The 18960-nt window shown below is 39.0% G+C and overlaps 1 protein-coding gene across 1 annotated transcript; it reads right to left on the bottom strand.

Moving 5' to 3' along the window:
- Window positions 1-311: 311 nt before the first annotated feature.
- LOC139143609 (mediator of RNA polymerase II transcription subunit 1-like) lies at window positions 312-18627 on the bottom strand. Its single transcript, XM_070714076.1, has 16 exons — window positions 18482-18627; window positions 16178-16293; window positions 15627-15705; window positions 14529-14583; window positions 14034-14172; window positions 13689-13789; window positions 13298-13372; window positions 12644-12714; window positions 11539-11625; window positions 10912-11035; window positions 10269-10393; window positions 9490-9614; window positions 8271-8460; window positions 7134-7229; window positions 6429-6534; window positions 312-5660 (listed from the first exon to the last, which is right to left on the bottom strand). The coding sequence occupies exons 1-16, from the start codon at window positions 18546-18548 to the stop codon at window positions 2003-2005; spliced, it is 5214 nt and encodes a 1737-aa protein (XP_070570177.1). The 5' UTR covers window positions 18549-18627; the 3' UTR covers window positions 312-2002.
- Between the last annotated feature and the right edge of the window lie 333 nt (window positions 18628-18960).

The following is an 18960-nucleotide window of genomic DNA, read 5'->3' as shown; positions in this document are numbered from 1 at the left end:
GAAACATAGTTTTAATAGAAAAATTAAAAGCGCTGAATACTTAAGTACCAATAAAAATGAAAAGGGCCACATTATCATGTGTAAAATATTATCTGCTCTTAATTGGGAATTGTTTGTGAATTGTAGTTTCCTAAGCTCTTTCAGACTTGCACTACTTAGAAATGCAGGGCGGGCATGGTGTATGTAATAGTCCTTCCATGGACTGTGTATGAATTTCCTTTGAAAGTTAACTACCAATTTCAGTGATATCTTTATTGACATGGTCGATACAGTGTAAAAGTGCACAATATTAAGAGAAGTTTCCAATGAAGTGGCAGTAGAAAGGTAAGAGTACTTTATTTGCCAATTGACTGTTGATTAGTGGAGTTAAAAATCAAAATCACAGAGTTGGCTTTTTTGATTGGCTGATCATATGTAAATCACAGCTGAAGTCCTCTGGTGATTGGCTAACAAGTGCATTGCCCAAATGACAAGTTGTTGAATGGTTTGTGGTATTTACACCAAACATCACCACAATAGCTGCTCCATAAAGGGATTATTCTCATCTTTACAGAATAAGAATAATGTTTAATTACTATCATTTTTTGCTCTGTGCAAAATTACGTTTTGTATTTTGAAGGCAAAGCAATAAACAACGACCATTACAACATCTTAGGAACAGATTGCACAAGTCATACAAATCTCGTGCGAACAATTTACTATGATGAAACTAACAAGCAAATGGCATTGCTCCTTGTATGCTGCTCTACAAGACAGGCAGGAATATATTTCAAAACAGACCTGGTTTGAAACACAGGATAGCATTCGCGGCTTATGAAAATGAGGGTAAAGAAAATTCATTAAATTCTTGGTGTCATTTGTAATTTCATCACATAATACTGAAGTTGAGCTATTTATGTACATTTTTGTTCTCATTTGAAGAATTTAATTGAAAAAACAGATTAAAGCTGTTTTTCATTCTCATAATTACATTTCATTGGAAAAGTCTGCACTGACATTCATTTGGTATACAATAATCACTCCACATGATTGTGACTCAGTGAAAGCAACACAGTCTGTAACACACGGTTTGTTTTTCAGATTCATTCACAGAAAATAGTGTTTTCTTTTCAGACTGAAACCAGTTACACCCCTTACGCCATCAGAGCTTGGTTTCGGCTGCTTGTTTTACGTCAGAAGGACAGCGAGTGCATCATAGATGAAAACAGGGGTGTGAGATCAATATAGTCTAATGATGACAAAGCTATCAACATATTTGCAGTCTTCTGGAGTTAAATACCAGTATTCCATGAATCCACACAGCATGCCCATGACTGCTATGAAGTTCCATGATGCTATGCTACCACTGTCTACCTGTCCTATGATGTCACCCCAACTTTCAGATTTACAGAATCTCACAGTACACATGTGTATAAAACTGATCTGGTATAAGAAACATTGACAGGGAAAACCGCCATCTTCTGTTATTTTTTGGTTACTTTTGTTTAATTTCAGTGGTGATGTTTACGATGCTCCTGACGTAAATATGACAAGTGGTCAGTTGTTAGATGTACAATAATGCCCTGTCTGCATACATGATCGATACTCAGGATTTATCATACACGTATACATACCAGAAGCTTACTTATGTATTCAAGCACTATGGTTGTGGACAGGGTAAGACCAAAAACTAAGTATTTTCCATTTCAAGCAGAACACAATGAACAATATCAGACATGAAAAATTTACCAAAATTATGGCAAAGATGTCGATGTTTTCCCTGTCATGCAAAATGACATAGATTACAGACTGTGTCACTATATGTGCCATTGGCAAGGATTCACTAGATATCTACAGTCTATATCTTGCCATGATTACACTCATATCTAGTAGCTAGCATTCCCTACAGAACTAGTCTTTGCTGAAATATACAGATATTGAAACTACTGAAATTGAAATATCACTCAGATAGGAATAATAAATATGAATTGTATGCATGATTAATTTGATGCCTTTTTTTGAATCAATCTTTGTACAGTAAAGCTTCGTCCATGAGATCGTCGTCGATGACACATGGACTGTCTGTTGTAGAATGGTGCGACGGTTCTGACGCCCCACTGATGCTGATAGGCGACTTGGTGGCTGGCGACTTGACCATGAGTGGCGACTTCGCCATCACGGCAAGTGGCGACTGTGCCATGACGCTGCGCGGCGATTTGATTTCGGTTTCCGTCTGGGTGTCGCTGCTCTTGGAGTCCAGCTTTGTCTGTGGGGCGTCGTCGATCACAAGGCCGTCGTCGTCGCTTTCGTTGCCAGGGCTGGGCTGCTGTGCTTTCTTCTGTGGCTCTGTCGAAGAACTGATGGTCAAAGGAGGTGGGAGTTTGAAGCCACTGTTTTTCTCTGTTTTAGTGTCAGTACTGGCATCCACAGTCAGAGTACTAGAATCCCCCTTTCTCTCAGCAGGTTTGGATTGTGACTCTGTCTCTATCAAATACGGCAAATCTTCTTCCTCATCCTCATCCTCCTCTGGACTGTTAGTCTCAGTTAACTTGCCAACTTTCTGCTGGTCTATCCTGAACGTTGGCCTTTCTGTATCATCCATCTTTGCAGCTTTCTTCTCCATGGTTTTTCGCTCAATGCCGTTGGAGTTTTTCTGTTTACTCTTTTCTCTCTGCGTCTCTTCAGACTGATGACTTGATGGTTTCTCATCCTGCGCTTCCAGTGGTATCACGGGAACAAACTGATCTGTGACTACGGCAACATCGGGGCTTGCAGGAGTGGTGGTCATTTTGCTGGAGTGATCGTCGTGCTTTTTGACCTCCTCTGGGCTTTCTGGACTCTCTCTTTCCTCAACCACCTGTTCAGCACTCGGCCTACCGTCTGGTCTAACCTTCGACATAGTGGTCCCGGTGCTAGTGTCCGACAGAACAGTGGTGGGTGGGGTCATGGACAATGTTGTCACAGCCACAGTTCTGACGACTAGAATCGGTTTGACTGGCGTTGAAGTAGGCGTTGAGCTGCTTATGTTCTGCGCTGTTACAATTTTCTGAGTAGGTTGCTTGCTGGCTGCCATTTTGGATTCAGCTTTCTTTTCTGAAGTCTCATCGAGCGATTTTTTCTCTCGTTTCCCACCAACCGGCTTCTCCGCTCCACCGTCTTCCTTCTCGTTGGATCCATCCATCCAACTTTGCGATCCAATGCTGCTTTTCACATTCACACTACTAGCGCTCTCCTTCAGCTTATCAATGACAGCCGACAGCGAGCCCTTCCGCGATCGGATCGGTGACTTGGACTTGTTTCCGAACAGAGGAGATGTCTGGGATTTTGTTGGGGAGACGGCAGCACTGCTTGGCTGTGGGGATGGGGTTGTAGTACTCGCCGATGACGGCGTGGATGATAGTACAGTCGTGGAGCTAGCAGAACTGGCAGTGCTGGCCACGCCACTAGACTCCTGTGTGGTTGTGGGTGGTACTAACTTCAAAGGAGGTGGCAGTTGCGGTTTTTTCGGTGGTTTGATTGTGATCGTTTTCATACCGCTTTTGCTGCTAGACGGACTGTCAGTATTCCTTTGGCTCGGCGAGGATTTTCCCTGACTTGAGGAGCTGGATTTTATGCCTGGCTTGGTTTGGCTGGATTTGCCCATTGGTGGTATGACTGGCTTCACGATCATAGGCTTTTTGATTCTAGTCCCATCTTCAGACGTAATGGTCACAGTCCTGATGGTAGTTTTCAAAGGCGCCGTCTGTTTTGCAGTCATCAGTGTCGTTGGCGGTGTGCCCAATTTTGGTATGGTGACTGTCACCGGTGGTAGGCCACCAAGAGGAGGTGACTTTCTCCCTCTAGAGGGCGATCGGCTGCCATCTCCTTTGCGACGTTTACTGCTGCGTTCTCGCTTTGAATCCTGTTTGCGTTTACTGGACGAGCTTTCACCGTCAGCGTCTCCTTTCCGAGACTCCCTCTTTTTACCTTTCTTCTTTCCACTCTCGTACTCTGATGACCTCTTGATTTTTATTTCAAGAGGGGGTTCCGGTGGTTTCACAACCACTGGCTTTGGGAGGCTTGTCTCTTTCTCTCTGATGTCGAAGGGTGATTTGAGTCTCGGTGTCATACTGAGGTCTAGGACTTCATCGCTTAGGGATATGAGCCCGGGTGGTTGACTGTCACTACTTTGTGACGAACGCTGGTCTTTTTCATCTGTCTTCTCAGTATCAAGTTTGCCTGAGCTGGCAGAGGAGGTGCTTTTAGAAGAAGTGCCACTACCCATGGTGTTGGCTGACGCAGAACTACTTGCTGCTGTATTGCTAGCTTGATGTTTACCAGATGTTGCTGATCCAAACGCAAATCCTGATGTATCGCACGTTGCTATATCAAGATCGCTGCTACCCTCTGTCTTTGAGTCGAGGAACTGAGTATCAAAGTTGCTGTCTGGATTGAGAGCATCAGTGTTAAATTCCAGAGGCTCTGTAAAGTCTGGATCCATGTTATCTGAGTTACTAGCTGCCGAGCCACCTGCTATCAGGTCAGCTGCAGTGAAAACATCGCTGTCTGGCTTGGTGAAGAGATCTGGCTGACCCGGGCTATCTGGCCCTGGAATATAATTGTCTTGACTTCCCGGTGCCTCTGATACAGAAGACATTGAGAGAGTGTCTCCGTGTGTCATCACATGTTCTGGTGTGCTGATTGTTGTCAGTTTGGGAGGTGCCCCGTCTGTTGGCGTACTCACTCGTTTTGGCGACTGCCCTGTCCGACTGCTACCGCTGCTGTCGGCCCGTTTTGAAGTTCGCTTGCTAAACTTTGGATTCTGTTCCATGATGTCCGACAGCATGGCTGACACGTCGGTAGACTCCATGCTCTTAGAATGCTCTGATTTGCCATCTCTGAAGGGCGAACTCGACTGCATTGTGATCGTTTGCAGCTTCACTGGGTCAGACACGGTTGGGGTGGGTGTGTCTGTGTGCACGCTCATATCGTACGACAGGGTACTATCAATATCCATGGCTGACAACTCCTTGGTAAACTCCTCTTCACTCTGTTGTCGTTTTGGCGATCTGTCCGTTGTCGACTTTCTCTTCCTCTTTCTGGTTGGTTTGATTTGCTGCGGTTGGGTCACATTGGAAGGCAGAGGGGTTCCTTGATCTTGCAGTAAATTCATCAGCATGGGGTTTCGCCCCTTCCCCTGTCCACCGTCCACCCCTCCTTCACCTTGGTTTGCCCCAGTGGTCTGCAACAGGGTTGCCAGCATGGGATTCTGGGAGATTTTTGAGTCGTCAGAGAGCATGCCCATGACTCCCACTGGACCCAGTAACCCTTCTTGGTCTACAGTGACGTTGGTGTTTGAAATGCTGCGTCCAAATGGGCTGCTTCCCAGCGCCCCACTCGGCAGTTCATTCAGCACACCTTTGTACCGCTGTACACTGATGGATTTGTCCATTGGCAGACCGCTCGGACCAGTTGCTCTTCCCTGAGTGCCACCAGTGGGCTGATGTTCACTCTTGCTGATTCCCAGGCTCATTCCGGTATTCAGCCTTCCAGCATTTGGGATGAATCCTGAGATGTCTCCGCTGGAGTACGGATAGGAGGCGTATCCGGATGCCCCGACTCGTTGCAAGCCATCCTTCTGCTGTTGCTGGTCTGCTACTTTCTTCAGGATGGATCGCATTGTGACTGGGATGGACATGCACCTGGAGTTATTGTCAACAAAAACACACAACATGAGTTGATGTTAGGAGCAATTTTTGTGTTGATAGAAATATCCCATCAATTCTACTATATTTTTAGGGTATATATATGTATATATTACAGTAAAAGGCCAGAAGCTATCAGAACAACCAAAACTTGCTTGTCACTCTTGGCATTTGGCTGGGCAACAAAATAATCTGGAGGAAAATTCAATCGCTGCACAAGCCCATAAGATTGATATCTCAAGAGAAGTAAATACAGTGGCTTCTATTAACTATAGTCTATAGGAGCTAAAAATGTTGACTGGTTATAGGTCCATGGGTTAAAACTCTGAAGAATGCCGAGTTTCCTTACAAAATTTACTTTTTTTAGACTTGTTTTCTGTTAAACCAAAATAAAACCTAATAAAAATAACTATTTTTGCTTTCATTTAAATACTACTGAACATTATTTCCTCTATATTACAGATACTTTGGCAAGGTATTCTCAACTTGAAATCTAAATGAGTTGTTAGAGATTTAAAGCGATTTGAATGCAAAAAATTGAGATAAATGAGAAAGGTCTTGACTTGGTGAAATTTGAATTAGGTAGAGTTGACTGGATCAAAATCAAAACTTTGCTGCTAGCCAAGCTGTCCATTACTGAGTACAGGGATCATAGCAGTCACAGTCAAGTTTACGTAGTTTCACAATATGATGATATCATGTTGTGAATGAATTGCAGAGATGACGAAGCCAATGGCAATGTCGATGATACATCACTTCACTTACTTTTGCAATACTTTCGTAGCGTATTCATCAGAACACAGCGGCTGTTCACCGGGCGGTGTGTGTAATCTGCACTTCACATTTACCAAGTCGGACAAGTCAAACTCAACTGCACAAAAAAGATATGACAAATAACACCGTCATTATATCACAAACAAAACAGAAGAATGATAGGTGACAAAATGGTCGTGTAGTTTCTTCATACAATACCTGTTGCACGGTCAAGGCGCAAAGGACAATACATGTTGTATGTTCTAAATATATGCAGTCATGCTGGAAATAACTTCACTTTTATTAAGATACTTTGCACCTCAAAATTGAAAGACCTAAACTTTTGCTAAGTCGCTTTTCATCGCCTTCATTAAATCGAACCAAAATAATCTTTTTTCATGTCTGAACATTTTTTTGGCAGATTTTCACAAAATTTTGATCAAAAACTGTAGCCTTTGAAATTTATCGAAAGGATTACAGAAAAATTCATGAAAATTGGTAAAATTTAGCACAAGAATTTTAGTGGGAAAAGTTACAGTAGTCAAAGGGTTACTGGTCCAGTTACTGTCGAGGACTTAATTGTTTCATTCCTACGATCAATGATGCTTGTTTTCTGGACAGTGCATTATTTTGTCATTTGAAATACAATTTTAATGACTGTATCCAAGAATACCAACACCACTTGGTTGATTCTCTTTGTCATTTCAGAGTTCTTACCACAAGCCATTCCTTCATGAATTGGATGTTCAAATGAAACAGAGATCCTTTGGGGCGTCACTGGTGTCACATCAAACAGTATTGAGTTTTCAACATCTGCAAAAGAACAGAAAAAAAATCAACTTTGTCACTGAACATCATATTCAGTTTTATTGTTTTTGCTGAACACTGAGAATTTCAAAACAAGAACTGGATATCTAAAATGAATCACACTGAAAACTGGTCATTTTTTGTTCATGGGCTGAACTCTTTCACCACAATGGTTTGGGTTAAAACCATTGTTGTCAACAGTGAGTGTGGATGTGTTCACAGGAAATATACTGGGGTGAACAGGTTAAAGGAAAGTCACTTCCAAGAACCACAACAAAACATAACCGTTACAAGTCTTGTGATTTCTCCAAAACATAAGTGTGCTTATTTCCTGTTTTGTTTGTGCCTTGAGCTTCCCATGAGGGGGAGGCAGTAAATGGACACTCACTCACAGGAAAAAGTTTTATTCAAAAGATAGTTCATTAGCTGAAACAAGCATGGTTCACTCAAATACCATTCTCAATAATTACTTGATATCTTTTTTCCGTCTAACACAACAAATTTTATCCAGTTTGCTCAGGTTATGTGGCATCGTCCCATCTTTTTTCACGATATCTAGAAATTTCTCCACATCTGTCACGCATCGTATACATGCCCTCATATGACAGAATTCACGTCATTGGCAAGACTGATTGGCTTACAGGTCACACTTGTTCTCGTAGGTTTTCAGTCCATTTTAAAGGGACAGCAGATGTAACTTTTGATTTTTTTTCACTATTTTTTTGTATGTCAACTGTAAGTGCTTGTTCTAGAGCAAGTTTAAACACTTATTTTAAGCTTGTAAAGAAAGCCTCTCTGTGTAAAATGCACTGCTATTGTCACATTTGAATTTCAGTCCAAACCAGAATTCATTTTTCAACAATAACAATGCAGTTTACACATGTACAGGTCAAGCTGAAAATTTGAATGCTGTGTATCTCAATATGCTTTGGGGAGTAGAACAACAAAGCATAGCTGACTGTTGAAGCAAAAGTCGTAAAACAAGACCTCTAAATTAAGTTACAGCTTCACAATACATTGACACACAACCACGAGACACATACTGACCTTGTTTACCACTATTCCTGACACAGCTTGATATCAGTGTATTGTAGACAGCCTGCTGCCTGACGTGCATCAGTATCTGAGGTATATGTGCTGGATGGGTGAAGGCTATCTTGGACACTATTACACCTTTCATCTCAGGTCCACAGCTACACTCATTGATGAAGTAGCAATGGTGCTGATCTGGCAAGGTCTGTTGATGCAACATACAGCAGGTATTGACACAAAGGCAACAAGATGTCTGTTGATCAAATATCTGATCACAATTCCAACATACCCAACCTTTGAACCTTCACCCTAATGACCTTTTAAAAATCTCATTACCATTATTTGAAAAACCAAATACCTCATCCAAAACATATATCTAATGTACATGTACCATACAGTGCATTGAAGAAGAAAATGAGGCAGTTTTAAAATGTTCATATAGACAGGGGTACTCGGTATGTATTATAGTTTATGCTGCTATTGCTATAAGTCCATATGGCAAACACAAGCCAACTTCATCTTTGAAACTATTACATGATGGAAGATTTATGCGAATGCTCTCTATAAATAACCAGTTATTGTACTTTGATTTGCATACACAAACAAATTTGAATACCATTTGCTAAAACATAAAGGAATTTTCAGGAAAGTAAATCATTAGATGGACTTAACAGGTAGAGATACAACTGTCTGGAGGGGCTGTGTAGGTACTACTGAGAAATAGCTCCTGTCAAATTCACTGATTGTTCTCACTTTGAGTTTACAAACACAGAACTTCACTGATAAAAATATACCTCAAAGTGTGGCAGACAGTCCATGTAGCCGACAATGAGATGCAAATGATATGCGGTCAAGATCTCCTCAACTAACTTTCAGCTGGTTCTTCACTTTCTACTATTTTTTTAGTATTTTTTCAAAGACAGACTTATTCTACCTGCAACTTAAAACTGATAGTGATTTTGTAGCTCATTCTTTACTATTTTTCATAGTTTTTGATAGCCGGTAACACACACTTCGTGTTCGTGTCGGCTACATGGACGATCTACCTCAAAGTGTGGCAGTAAAACAATGAGTTTCATGACATCTGGATCAACACATCATTAACATTGATTGGTAGTGACATACACACAGGCACCAATTGTAACTGCAGTCCATATGGAAACTCAATATTATGACCCATCTAGTCATAACAGCTGAACACTCTCATCCTAGAGTGGCAACTCACATTACTTACCACAAAGAATGTATTGTAGTTGGTGGTTTTCACATGTGGGCTGGGTGACTGGTTGTTGGTACTGTAGTGTTTACAGATTAAGCTGTTCAGCGGTATTGCCTGACTTGCATCAACAAAATGCATCCCTGTAGGTATATATACAACAAAATGAACATGTAAATTGAATATCATAGTAAACTGTTATAAAGACTATGTAAATATGTATACAGATAGACATACTGGCAAACAAATAAACAAACAAACTTATATACATACCGGTACATATATAGCCATACAGACAGATATAAATTACATCCAGGGACGTGCACACCAAACATAAAACACTCTCCAACTCTACATGTACTAAATGGAAAACTTTAGTTTAAGGGGACAGACCGTTGACTACCAAACTTCTGCAATACTATTCATTTCTATCACTTGTGGAGGCTCGAGCAGTTTCGAGCTAACTGAGTAAACAGTCACTGGCTTATTTTTATGAAAATGAAAAATTCTATTTTTCCTCAAAGAGTTAACACAGGGAAGGCGGCCATTTTGAATTCCAAGTGTCTGTAAATATTGAGGAATGCTGTGCTAAAAGGGCTCGACACAATGCTCAAGTCTGAAATTCACCATCCACTGACAGTCAGCACAATACATTGGCCACACATGGGTATCAAACTCACCATTGGGAGTCTGGTACCTTACCCAGTGGGCCGTGATGCCCCCTTTGAATGAGAGGAACATATTGGCAGTACAGAACACAGCACTGAGATTTCAGAAAATGCTATCTCTTTACATACCGGTGTGTATTTGTATCTGTCTAATACTGCTGGTGGACAATGGCATTGGTTTATTCAGCTTCACTATAAATGACGCTGGCAAGGTTGTACTGTTTGGGTTTCCAAGTGGAATAAATGCCGGCGCTCTGAAAGTAAAATGTACGTGATGAGTTGAGTAGGAATGGCAGATTGGAAAGTTAGGGAATAGTTTCTGAGTCAAGAAGGGTAGAGGATAACTGAGACTAGAATACAACATAATGTGACTCTAGGAGTCTGGTGTGAAACCATCAGTCCAGATCCTACACAATGGAGTGAAATCCAAAGCATGATGCAATAAAATGTGGATTATAGAAAATAAGTTTAGAATGCCAAAAAACAGATCTCAGTTAATGGAATGAAATCTAGATAATGCACAATGTAGCTACATCTGGCTTTCTGACTGGATCTCCATGATTGGCAATAAACTATGCTCAATAATTCATTTTCACAGCGTTATGTAAATCACCAAAATATGAAGATTAATATCAGATTTCCATCTCATCCTAAAAAGACTGTATGCGTTGAATACATTCACCAAATATGCTGTAAAACCCAACACAAACCTTCCAACAAGACACAAGAGCGCCAAATGTGAGTAAAAACAATCAACAATGTTACATCTTACCCAATTGGTCTCTTTCCGTCGGGTGACATCGGTATATTGAGCAATGGAGTTGTTTGTAATTTATGCAAAGGTGCACTTTCTATAGTTATAGCCACAGAGAATCCAAGTGTCCTGGGTACTGGTTCTGAAATATGAGAACACAAGGGTACGTGTGATGATATGAAAAGAAATACCTGTGCTTCAATAGTCTGCTGGAGAACAGAGAAATCTTTTTTTGCATTATAATAGGTGTCATGCCAACAACATGTGTAGGATTTCCATGGCGTAAAGTTTTCAATGAGGTTATGAATTACAAATAGAGTGAATAATTTGCATGTTTCCTTGTGTAATATTTGACACTTATAAGCCTGCTATCAGAGATTTGGGGTAATCTATCCCTGTATATAATCTTCTTGAAAACTCAATAATGGCAGCTGTCAATGGAAAATTGTACAAATTTGTGAAGATTTGTAAAAATTACAAGGAATTTGCTGGTATCATCTTTATCCTCTATTATCAAATATATATATTAGTAGATTTTTGGCAGGTCACAGACATCCCTAAAATATTACACATTTCAATTCCAAAACAAAGTGTGTTCTGGAATTGTCCTTTTGTTATCTCATGATTTGGCAAAATATTACTTACCCTTCATACTGAGTGTGGTGGTGGTTCCAGTCTCCACATTCAACAAGTCATATGGGGAGACATAATACGTAAGCTGAGCTGGACGACCTGAGAAGCGTGAATGTACAGTGACTGTCAACACTCTTGTCATGCAAGTTTCACTGGGTTTGGTATTTACACTTCTGCTGATCAAGTAAATTCACAGCTTTTGAATTGAACATTACAACAGCCTAAGTTTACTCAGCCCTTTCACTGCCAACTTATGGTACAACCATACTATCTGTCACAGCATAATTGGACTGTTAACATAGTGTATGGGGCTGAAAGGGTAGGAGCAAGCAAATGTCTTGAAGACCAATAACAATCAATGGTACTTTGTCAGAAATCAACAGTGTATAATGACCTCAAATATATACACCAATTATAGTCAAGAACTTTTGTAATTACTACATGCCTCTGTAATACAAATACATGTACACTTATTGTGCCATTTCTTGCACTGAAAGAAACTTTAATCCATATACTGCCTAGATAAGACATTGCTATCTGAGTCAAGTTGGTAAAACAGTCATACATGTCCCGTATAATGCAGTTGAACAAACTGCCCATTTTAAAACCCCTGACAAAATTAATTAACATGACTTTGAAAAAGACTGCTAAAAAAAAAAAGAGTATACAATACATAAAACAAAGTGATTTTGCTGACTCAACCTGATAGTATGTGTTACATATGTGTTACATACATATGTTTCACCGTGACCTACTCTGTACCTTGATTTTGAAGTTGATTTTGAATGACTTGATTTGAAAAAGGCTGACCCTGACACTCACTGAATGTATGATTAACCCTTTGACCGCCAAAGTCATGTTTTGTCGCTTTAAAAAATATACCCCTGTCAATTTTTTAAAGATTTTTGCCAAAAGTTTGATACGAAACTATAGCCAATAAATGTGATGACCATTTGATTTAAAATTATCAAAAACATTACAGAAAAAATTCATAAAAATTGGTAAATTTTGCACTAAAATTTTGGTGGGAAAAATTACAGTACTCAAAGGATTAATTCATCATTTAAAATAGACCAGGCATTACATTTTATTTACATCATCTGTTCCTGTGACTTACCTCCTGATCTTGGAGTTAGATAGCCGACAGGCCCTTTTAGTATTATCATCAGAGGATTATTGGAAAATGACCTACAATGAACAAATGGATTATTAAGTTACAAATCTTGGTATCATACATACAGTTTTACTTTCATATTAAATGTTAGCAGCATCTCCACAACATTAAACTAGCTATCTCCAGCTAAAACTCATGTAGAATATAGCTTTGCATTCGCTCTTTTAATTGAACTACCGGTAAAGTAAACAGAAAATTTAGAGAACGTAATATTCTTACTTGGTGTTGATACTAAGGTATGGGAAATGCTGTATATTGTTTGAGAACAATGATAAAATTGCTATTGTCCCAAATGGTGACTTTCTAGATCTACCATAGGGCATCCGGCAAAATGGTTTGGCAAAATACGCAACACATAGCCTGTGCTGGAATAAAAATGTCACTCTGACTACAGTAGGGATCTATGGAAAACGTACCGAGAAGTTGTTCTATAGTGGTACAAACAAATGACATGGAAAAGTGCATACACAGGAATATACATATTTCAATGTGCTACATTTCCGCTCATGGTTTTAACAGTACCACAGGCAATTCTAATTCTGGGTCTTACCCTATTACCAACCCTTACCAACCCTGATAAAAACCCCTTATACTTACCCTTGCATTTGGAAGAGAGTTGCTACATCAGATTCCAAAGCTTGCAGTGACATGAAAGCTCTCGTCTTTTGAGAACTGTGAGATGGACATGAATAAACAAGATGAGAAAACCAAATATAGCCTCTCTGACACTCAAGACAAATATAACTTCATCATTTTTGAAGTTCATGGGGGAATCGATCTCTTGACACTTTCACAATATTTTTAGCGTTTTCTCTACCAATTTTATACAATTTTCTCACCATTCTTTCCATTTGTACTTGAACAGCTATACATTCTTTATTGAAAGAATTTCACCAATAAGCTTGTATTTTTTGAAATTTTCCCAATCTTCTTGTACACGGGTTTTTTTCTCTTGCTCAAGTGAAGCTGAATTTGTGGAAATACTCACTTGTCACCAGTAAACTGATAAAGTTGGTTGAGCTCTCGTAGATGTTCCGCAAACTCCTTGAAATCATTCTTCTTCAAGGCAATTTTCAATTCTAGACAACTCTGTGTTATAAAAAGAAAGGATCACCTATTAAGTTTTCTTTGGGTCAGTGCAGGTATCTCCATATCTACAAACTTATACAAAACATGACAACAACACACACTTGGTCAGCATTTTCACTGTGCTGTATCTATAAGAAACCACTACGATGAAACAATTTTCATATCTTTCACATATTACTGCAATTTTGTGATACAATCCAATATGGCCACTTTCAAATCTTTAATATCCCTACTGAGTACATACCTGAGGGTCACTGTTATGATGGGCTACTTTCACATCTTTAACATTCCCACTGTTGTCCATCATCACTTCCACATAGAACATATCAGAACTGATGAATACATCAGTGCCTGTGCCTGCAGGACCTGGGCTGTACTTCAAACTAAAGGGGCAAAACAATTTTTTAGAATTACTGGTCTTTCAGTGTACACTTTCTTAATATCACAGTATAAAATAGAGAGATATAATATGGGGAATTTTAATAATTTATCTTTACTACTATTAAGACAACAAACTGCACTCATTTAAACCTAAAAATCACATATTAGACAATGTTGGCTTTTGCAGGTTTTTAGAATATATATGAAAAAATACTTTGCAACACTGAAAATGATCTCATGGGTACATGGGATTACATACAAGTTTTTTTGAGCAAATTTTACTGACAATGACTAAAGTTTACAACATGCTGTCATTACCACAGACATTAGCAAGCATAGAAACAAGAAAGATCCTTACCCACACTGTCTTGCCAAGGCTTCAAGTCTCTCTCCCATTGAGTGCAAAGATGTTACTGTACAGAAAATGGTAAAAAGGTTCGCCTGTCAAAAGTGCTGCCTTACTTTCTGATGTTCCGATGTAAGCACCTATACTATAATTTACTCTACTGAGATCTGGTGTTTGTATTTTGTTGTGGCAATATATGATTGGTTACTCTTAAGTTGTGGCAAAGTTTCTCCACAGAGGGAGTGTGGTTGTAGCTATATTTGAAGAAACCAGACTTGGATTGGAGAGGTTGTTAATTAGAAACAAAGGGTGCATAAAAAATGTTGCCAGCAAAAATAATCATTTTCATTGTAATGAAATACAAAGCAAAGTCTTTCATGCTCTGTGAAACAAGACTCACGATACAGTTTTGCTGAAACCTTGTCAATATGCAAATCAGAATATTGCATTGTAGTTCACAATGGTACAAGGCAAAATGGCTGTTGTGAAAATGGTGCATCAAAAGTAGAACACTGAACTGGAAACCAATGACTCGAAAATAAAAATATGCAGGTTTTCAGTGGCTGTGTTATATCATATAATTTATGCTCAGGAAGCTGGTATTCCTATATGCAATATGCGTTTACTGTACATGTGATTTACGAGTGGGAGAGAAGCAGCTGGCTCCATTAAAAACAGAATGGGGATAAAGTATCTGCTGACTGCAATCCCCAGTACTTTTGCAAATATCAACACACTGCTAATGGCCAGCATCATCCAGGTATAATCTATAAGCGTCATCTAGGTATAATCTATAATGCTGCATAATGATCCAAATTTTTTATCTGAAAGCTAAACAATGCATGGATGAAACAATACAATTTTGAAAAGCAACTCTGGAACTGCTGACTGACGGGGAGCAAAATGTCATGCAATTTTATGGAAAAAGGACAAATTTTCATGTGGGCAAAGTGGCTAAGATATGTTTTGAAGTTGATGGTTTACATTGTATGGATTTCCTACTCCTTGTGCACATGAATCCAAACGGAACTGACAGGTTACCACTGATACAGAAGTCAATGTACAGCAACTGACTGTAATATTCACATGATATTAAATTTGAAAACAAACCTTTGATGGCTTTCTTGAGTGAATCTAGACATTTCTGAAGTCTATTTGGATCCACTGCATCAGGTTCTTTGAATTTAGCCTGAAAGTAAACATACCAATTGTATAATGTACTACAGAATAAAATCCTGCAAAAATATTAAAAGGGCATAGGTCATCAGATGCACCTGTCTGTGCACAGACGATGTTTACCTGCAAGCCATCAGTGGGTTCTACGTACAGTAATGGACAATAAAGCCCTTGAAACCCTCGGGATGGGGTGGGGGATGATGTATGCAACAATAGGCTCAAGATGACTGGGTCAAGTATTTGATAGTGTGGAACTCTCATCGCACACATGCTAAACCAATGTCCTTTAACCCTTTGGCCACCATGGTTTAGCCCCAACCCATTGTTATCAATTAAAATTCAATAAAAAATAAATTTGAAGTCAGTTTAGTAGCTATACCATCACCTATTGATGATCAAAGTAATTCAAACTTGATGACAATATCATTACAAGTTGTCTTTTCTTCAACATTTACAGCAATGACAAAACTGCTGACTACACTTACCACAGCCTGCCTCAGCTTCCTGCTTGTTTCTGACCAGGTTTTCACTTGGTCACTGGCAGTTTTCAATTTCTGCATCAAGGCAGTCAGCACAGCTTCTTTCCCTGTGGGTGGCGAATCTATCACACAAAAATGTCAGGAAAGGACAGCAATGTGGTGAGCAAGCAAAAGAAACTAGGAAATAATGCAAAAATAAAAAATGCAGAAAACTGAAAAATACAATACTGGAAAAACACAAAACTTACACAAAACAATACATTCTATCTGTCTATATAACTTTCTCTTTTTCTTTTGAACATACAAGATACTTTTTGCTTGGTCATGATTTATCATATCATGTCTACACTTATTTTACGACCGAAATAATGTAAATCTACAGAAAACAATCTTTTTACAGATGCAGTAAGGTAGATTATGTTGCCGACTTCCTCTCATTTGTAAGATGTTTCCCAGGTACATTGAGGAAGTCATGTTTAGAGATAGCAGAACTGATATTGTTCAATAGTTCCAGAGTCATTTCTTTACATGTGTATTCTTGATTGGCAAAACACTATGACATATATCATGCAGTTTATTATTCTGAAAGTGTGCCATATGTTGTTCAGTTACTATTCTACAAATGCTTCATTATTTTTTCAGAAATTTGCATTTTATTTTTTAAACTGCTTCATGAGTATGCTACACAAAAGATGTAGATTTGCCTGGTTCCTGGGTTTAAAATTAACCTTTTATCATTGTCAGTGTGGACAGATGGAAATGGTAGGTTTACCAATGAGGACAGCAACATAACAACAATAATGAAATGTAGAATTTAGAAGTACAGTGAAACCTGTCTAAACTGAACCCTGTCTAAAATGGAAACCTGTCCAAACTGAACCTTTTTCTCAGTCCCATTCCAAAATTAGTCTATGTTAAAAGGACCTCTATAAATCAAACACCTCTCAAAACCAAGCAATTTTCTCCGTCTCTGAAAGGTTCGGTTTAGATGGGTTTTACTATATATGTGTACTGCAAAAAACTGTGGATTTTGACAATACAATTTTGCTCTAATGGCTTACAAATGGTTCCTCTTATAATTTATTCTTAAGCTATTGTTTATCTAAAAAATAGCAGGAAAATTATAAATTGCATCCATTCTCTGCCGCAAATTGATGTGAAACATAGTTTTAGGCTTTGTCAGAAGAGTCAAGCTGCATTATAGCAGTTGAAACAAGTAGTGCATCATACATACACCAGCATACCTCATTCTGAAAACATGAATGCATTGAGAGAAATGTGCAGCTCTTCCCTGGTGAATTTTGCCAGCAGTTTGATGCCTGGGCAGATTGAGGTTGAGTAATTACACTACAGCATGAGATAGATCTCACATGAGAAATGTCATTATTATTTGAGCAACTTGTAACAGTGAGCACACTGTGAATGACGAGACTGATGAGCTGAGCATAAACTTTCATCTGCTCTCAGTCTACATTGATGAAGAAAGTGATTATTTTCACTAACTTGAAGTGTCAACTTTGTCACTTCAATGTGACAGAATTATAACCAGTATACATTTCATGGTTTTATATACTTGTACTATGAGGAATCATTATTCCAAATTACTTTGAAATAATAAAAAGAAAATTGATGATATTAATACGATGCAGTTTCAAAAAATAGTTTTAGCAAATGCCTAAACACACACCATCTGATAATACTGTTCCCATTTTCTTGCAGACTTGTCACTTGTGTATTTTATTATACAACAGCTGTGTAACAAACAGTTCATGTGACACTGCGGAATTACCCGGCACTATTAAAATAAGCTAGAATTCACCATATCATCAAAATTTCCACATTTTTATTTTCTAGAGTAGAGTAGCAATATTTGTTTGTACTCATTTCTAAAATAAAACCGTAGCTCAAGCCTCGACGATACTCTCCCAATGATGTATCGTGTACATGTACCGTCGTGATCTTACCAATAAAACACGTTTACACAAGTCAAAAACGCTTCACCACCGTTGCATGCGGCAAAAGTTTTCATGACAGTCTCGACGTGTTGGCAATATTTCACGAAAGTAGAATTTTAACGAAGCCATGGCGAGGGGTATCACACACTAGGGTATCACTGGTATGTGTGTCACCGCCAGTATGAACTGAACGTCTGATAATGGAGCCGCATGTCTGCTCTGTGTTTACATCCGTCTCACACGGGTCTTTGTGTCCGAAAGACTTTCATGGCTCAAAAAGAGACTAACCACTACTTCAAACGTAAAGAAGCGTTTAAAATACATCTATCGATAACAAAATTGTCGGAAACTGTACCTGCGTTGGGGAGATTTGGGCCGTTCATTGTCGCAGCCACACGCATCGCCCCTTCGGCCGACGCCATATTGCTTCCCCCTAATTTACATAAAGAGCCACGGAGCAAACCATTGCAAATGGGTGATGCAGGATGGAGGAGAAAGGAGCACAAAGGCCGGGCTGCCGACAGCTGTACTACATACAGATACAGAAACGGGTGAAATGACAATAAAATCCCTGAGCCAAAGCCGAACAAAGCAAAAAACAAAAGCCTTCCAATGTTTACATACATGTTTTGAGTTAATATACTTTTTCCATTTATGGTTGGCCAGGTTTTTAACAATCTATTCTCAAATTTTGTGGCATTGTGCCAATGAGTAAAATTATTCAGATACGTACCATGCTCTGTACATTTTGTTCTAAAAAGTAATCTTTTCAACAGTGATTTTGTGTGTCAGCTCTTCCTTCACTTGCAGTTTAATCACAATAAGGTTTCAACA

This window comes from Ptychodera flava, chromosome 11, assembly GCF_041260155.1.
Source record: "Ptychodera flava strain L36383 chromosome 11, AS_Pfla_20210202, whole genome shotgun sequence".
Lineage (NCBI taxonomy): Eukaryota > Metazoa > Hemichordata > Enteropneusta > Ptychoderidae > Ptychodera > Ptychodera flava.
This window is presented reverse-complemented; position numbering and strand designations above follow the sequence as displayed.

Coding starts and splice junctions, on each gene's coding strand:
- LOC139143609 (XM_070714076.1), bottom strand. CDS start 18,548: ATGGCGTCGGCCGAAGGGGCGATGCGTGTGGCTGCGACAATGAACGGC. Junction 14,584..15,626: donor ACTCAAGAAAGCCATCAAAG/GTTTGTTTTCAA, acceptor TTTTCTGTACAG/TAACATCTTTGCACTCAATG. Junction 12,715..13,297: donor ACTCTCTTCCAAATGCAAGG/GTAAGTATAAGG, acceptor TGTTCATTGTAG/GTCATTTTCCAATAATCCTC.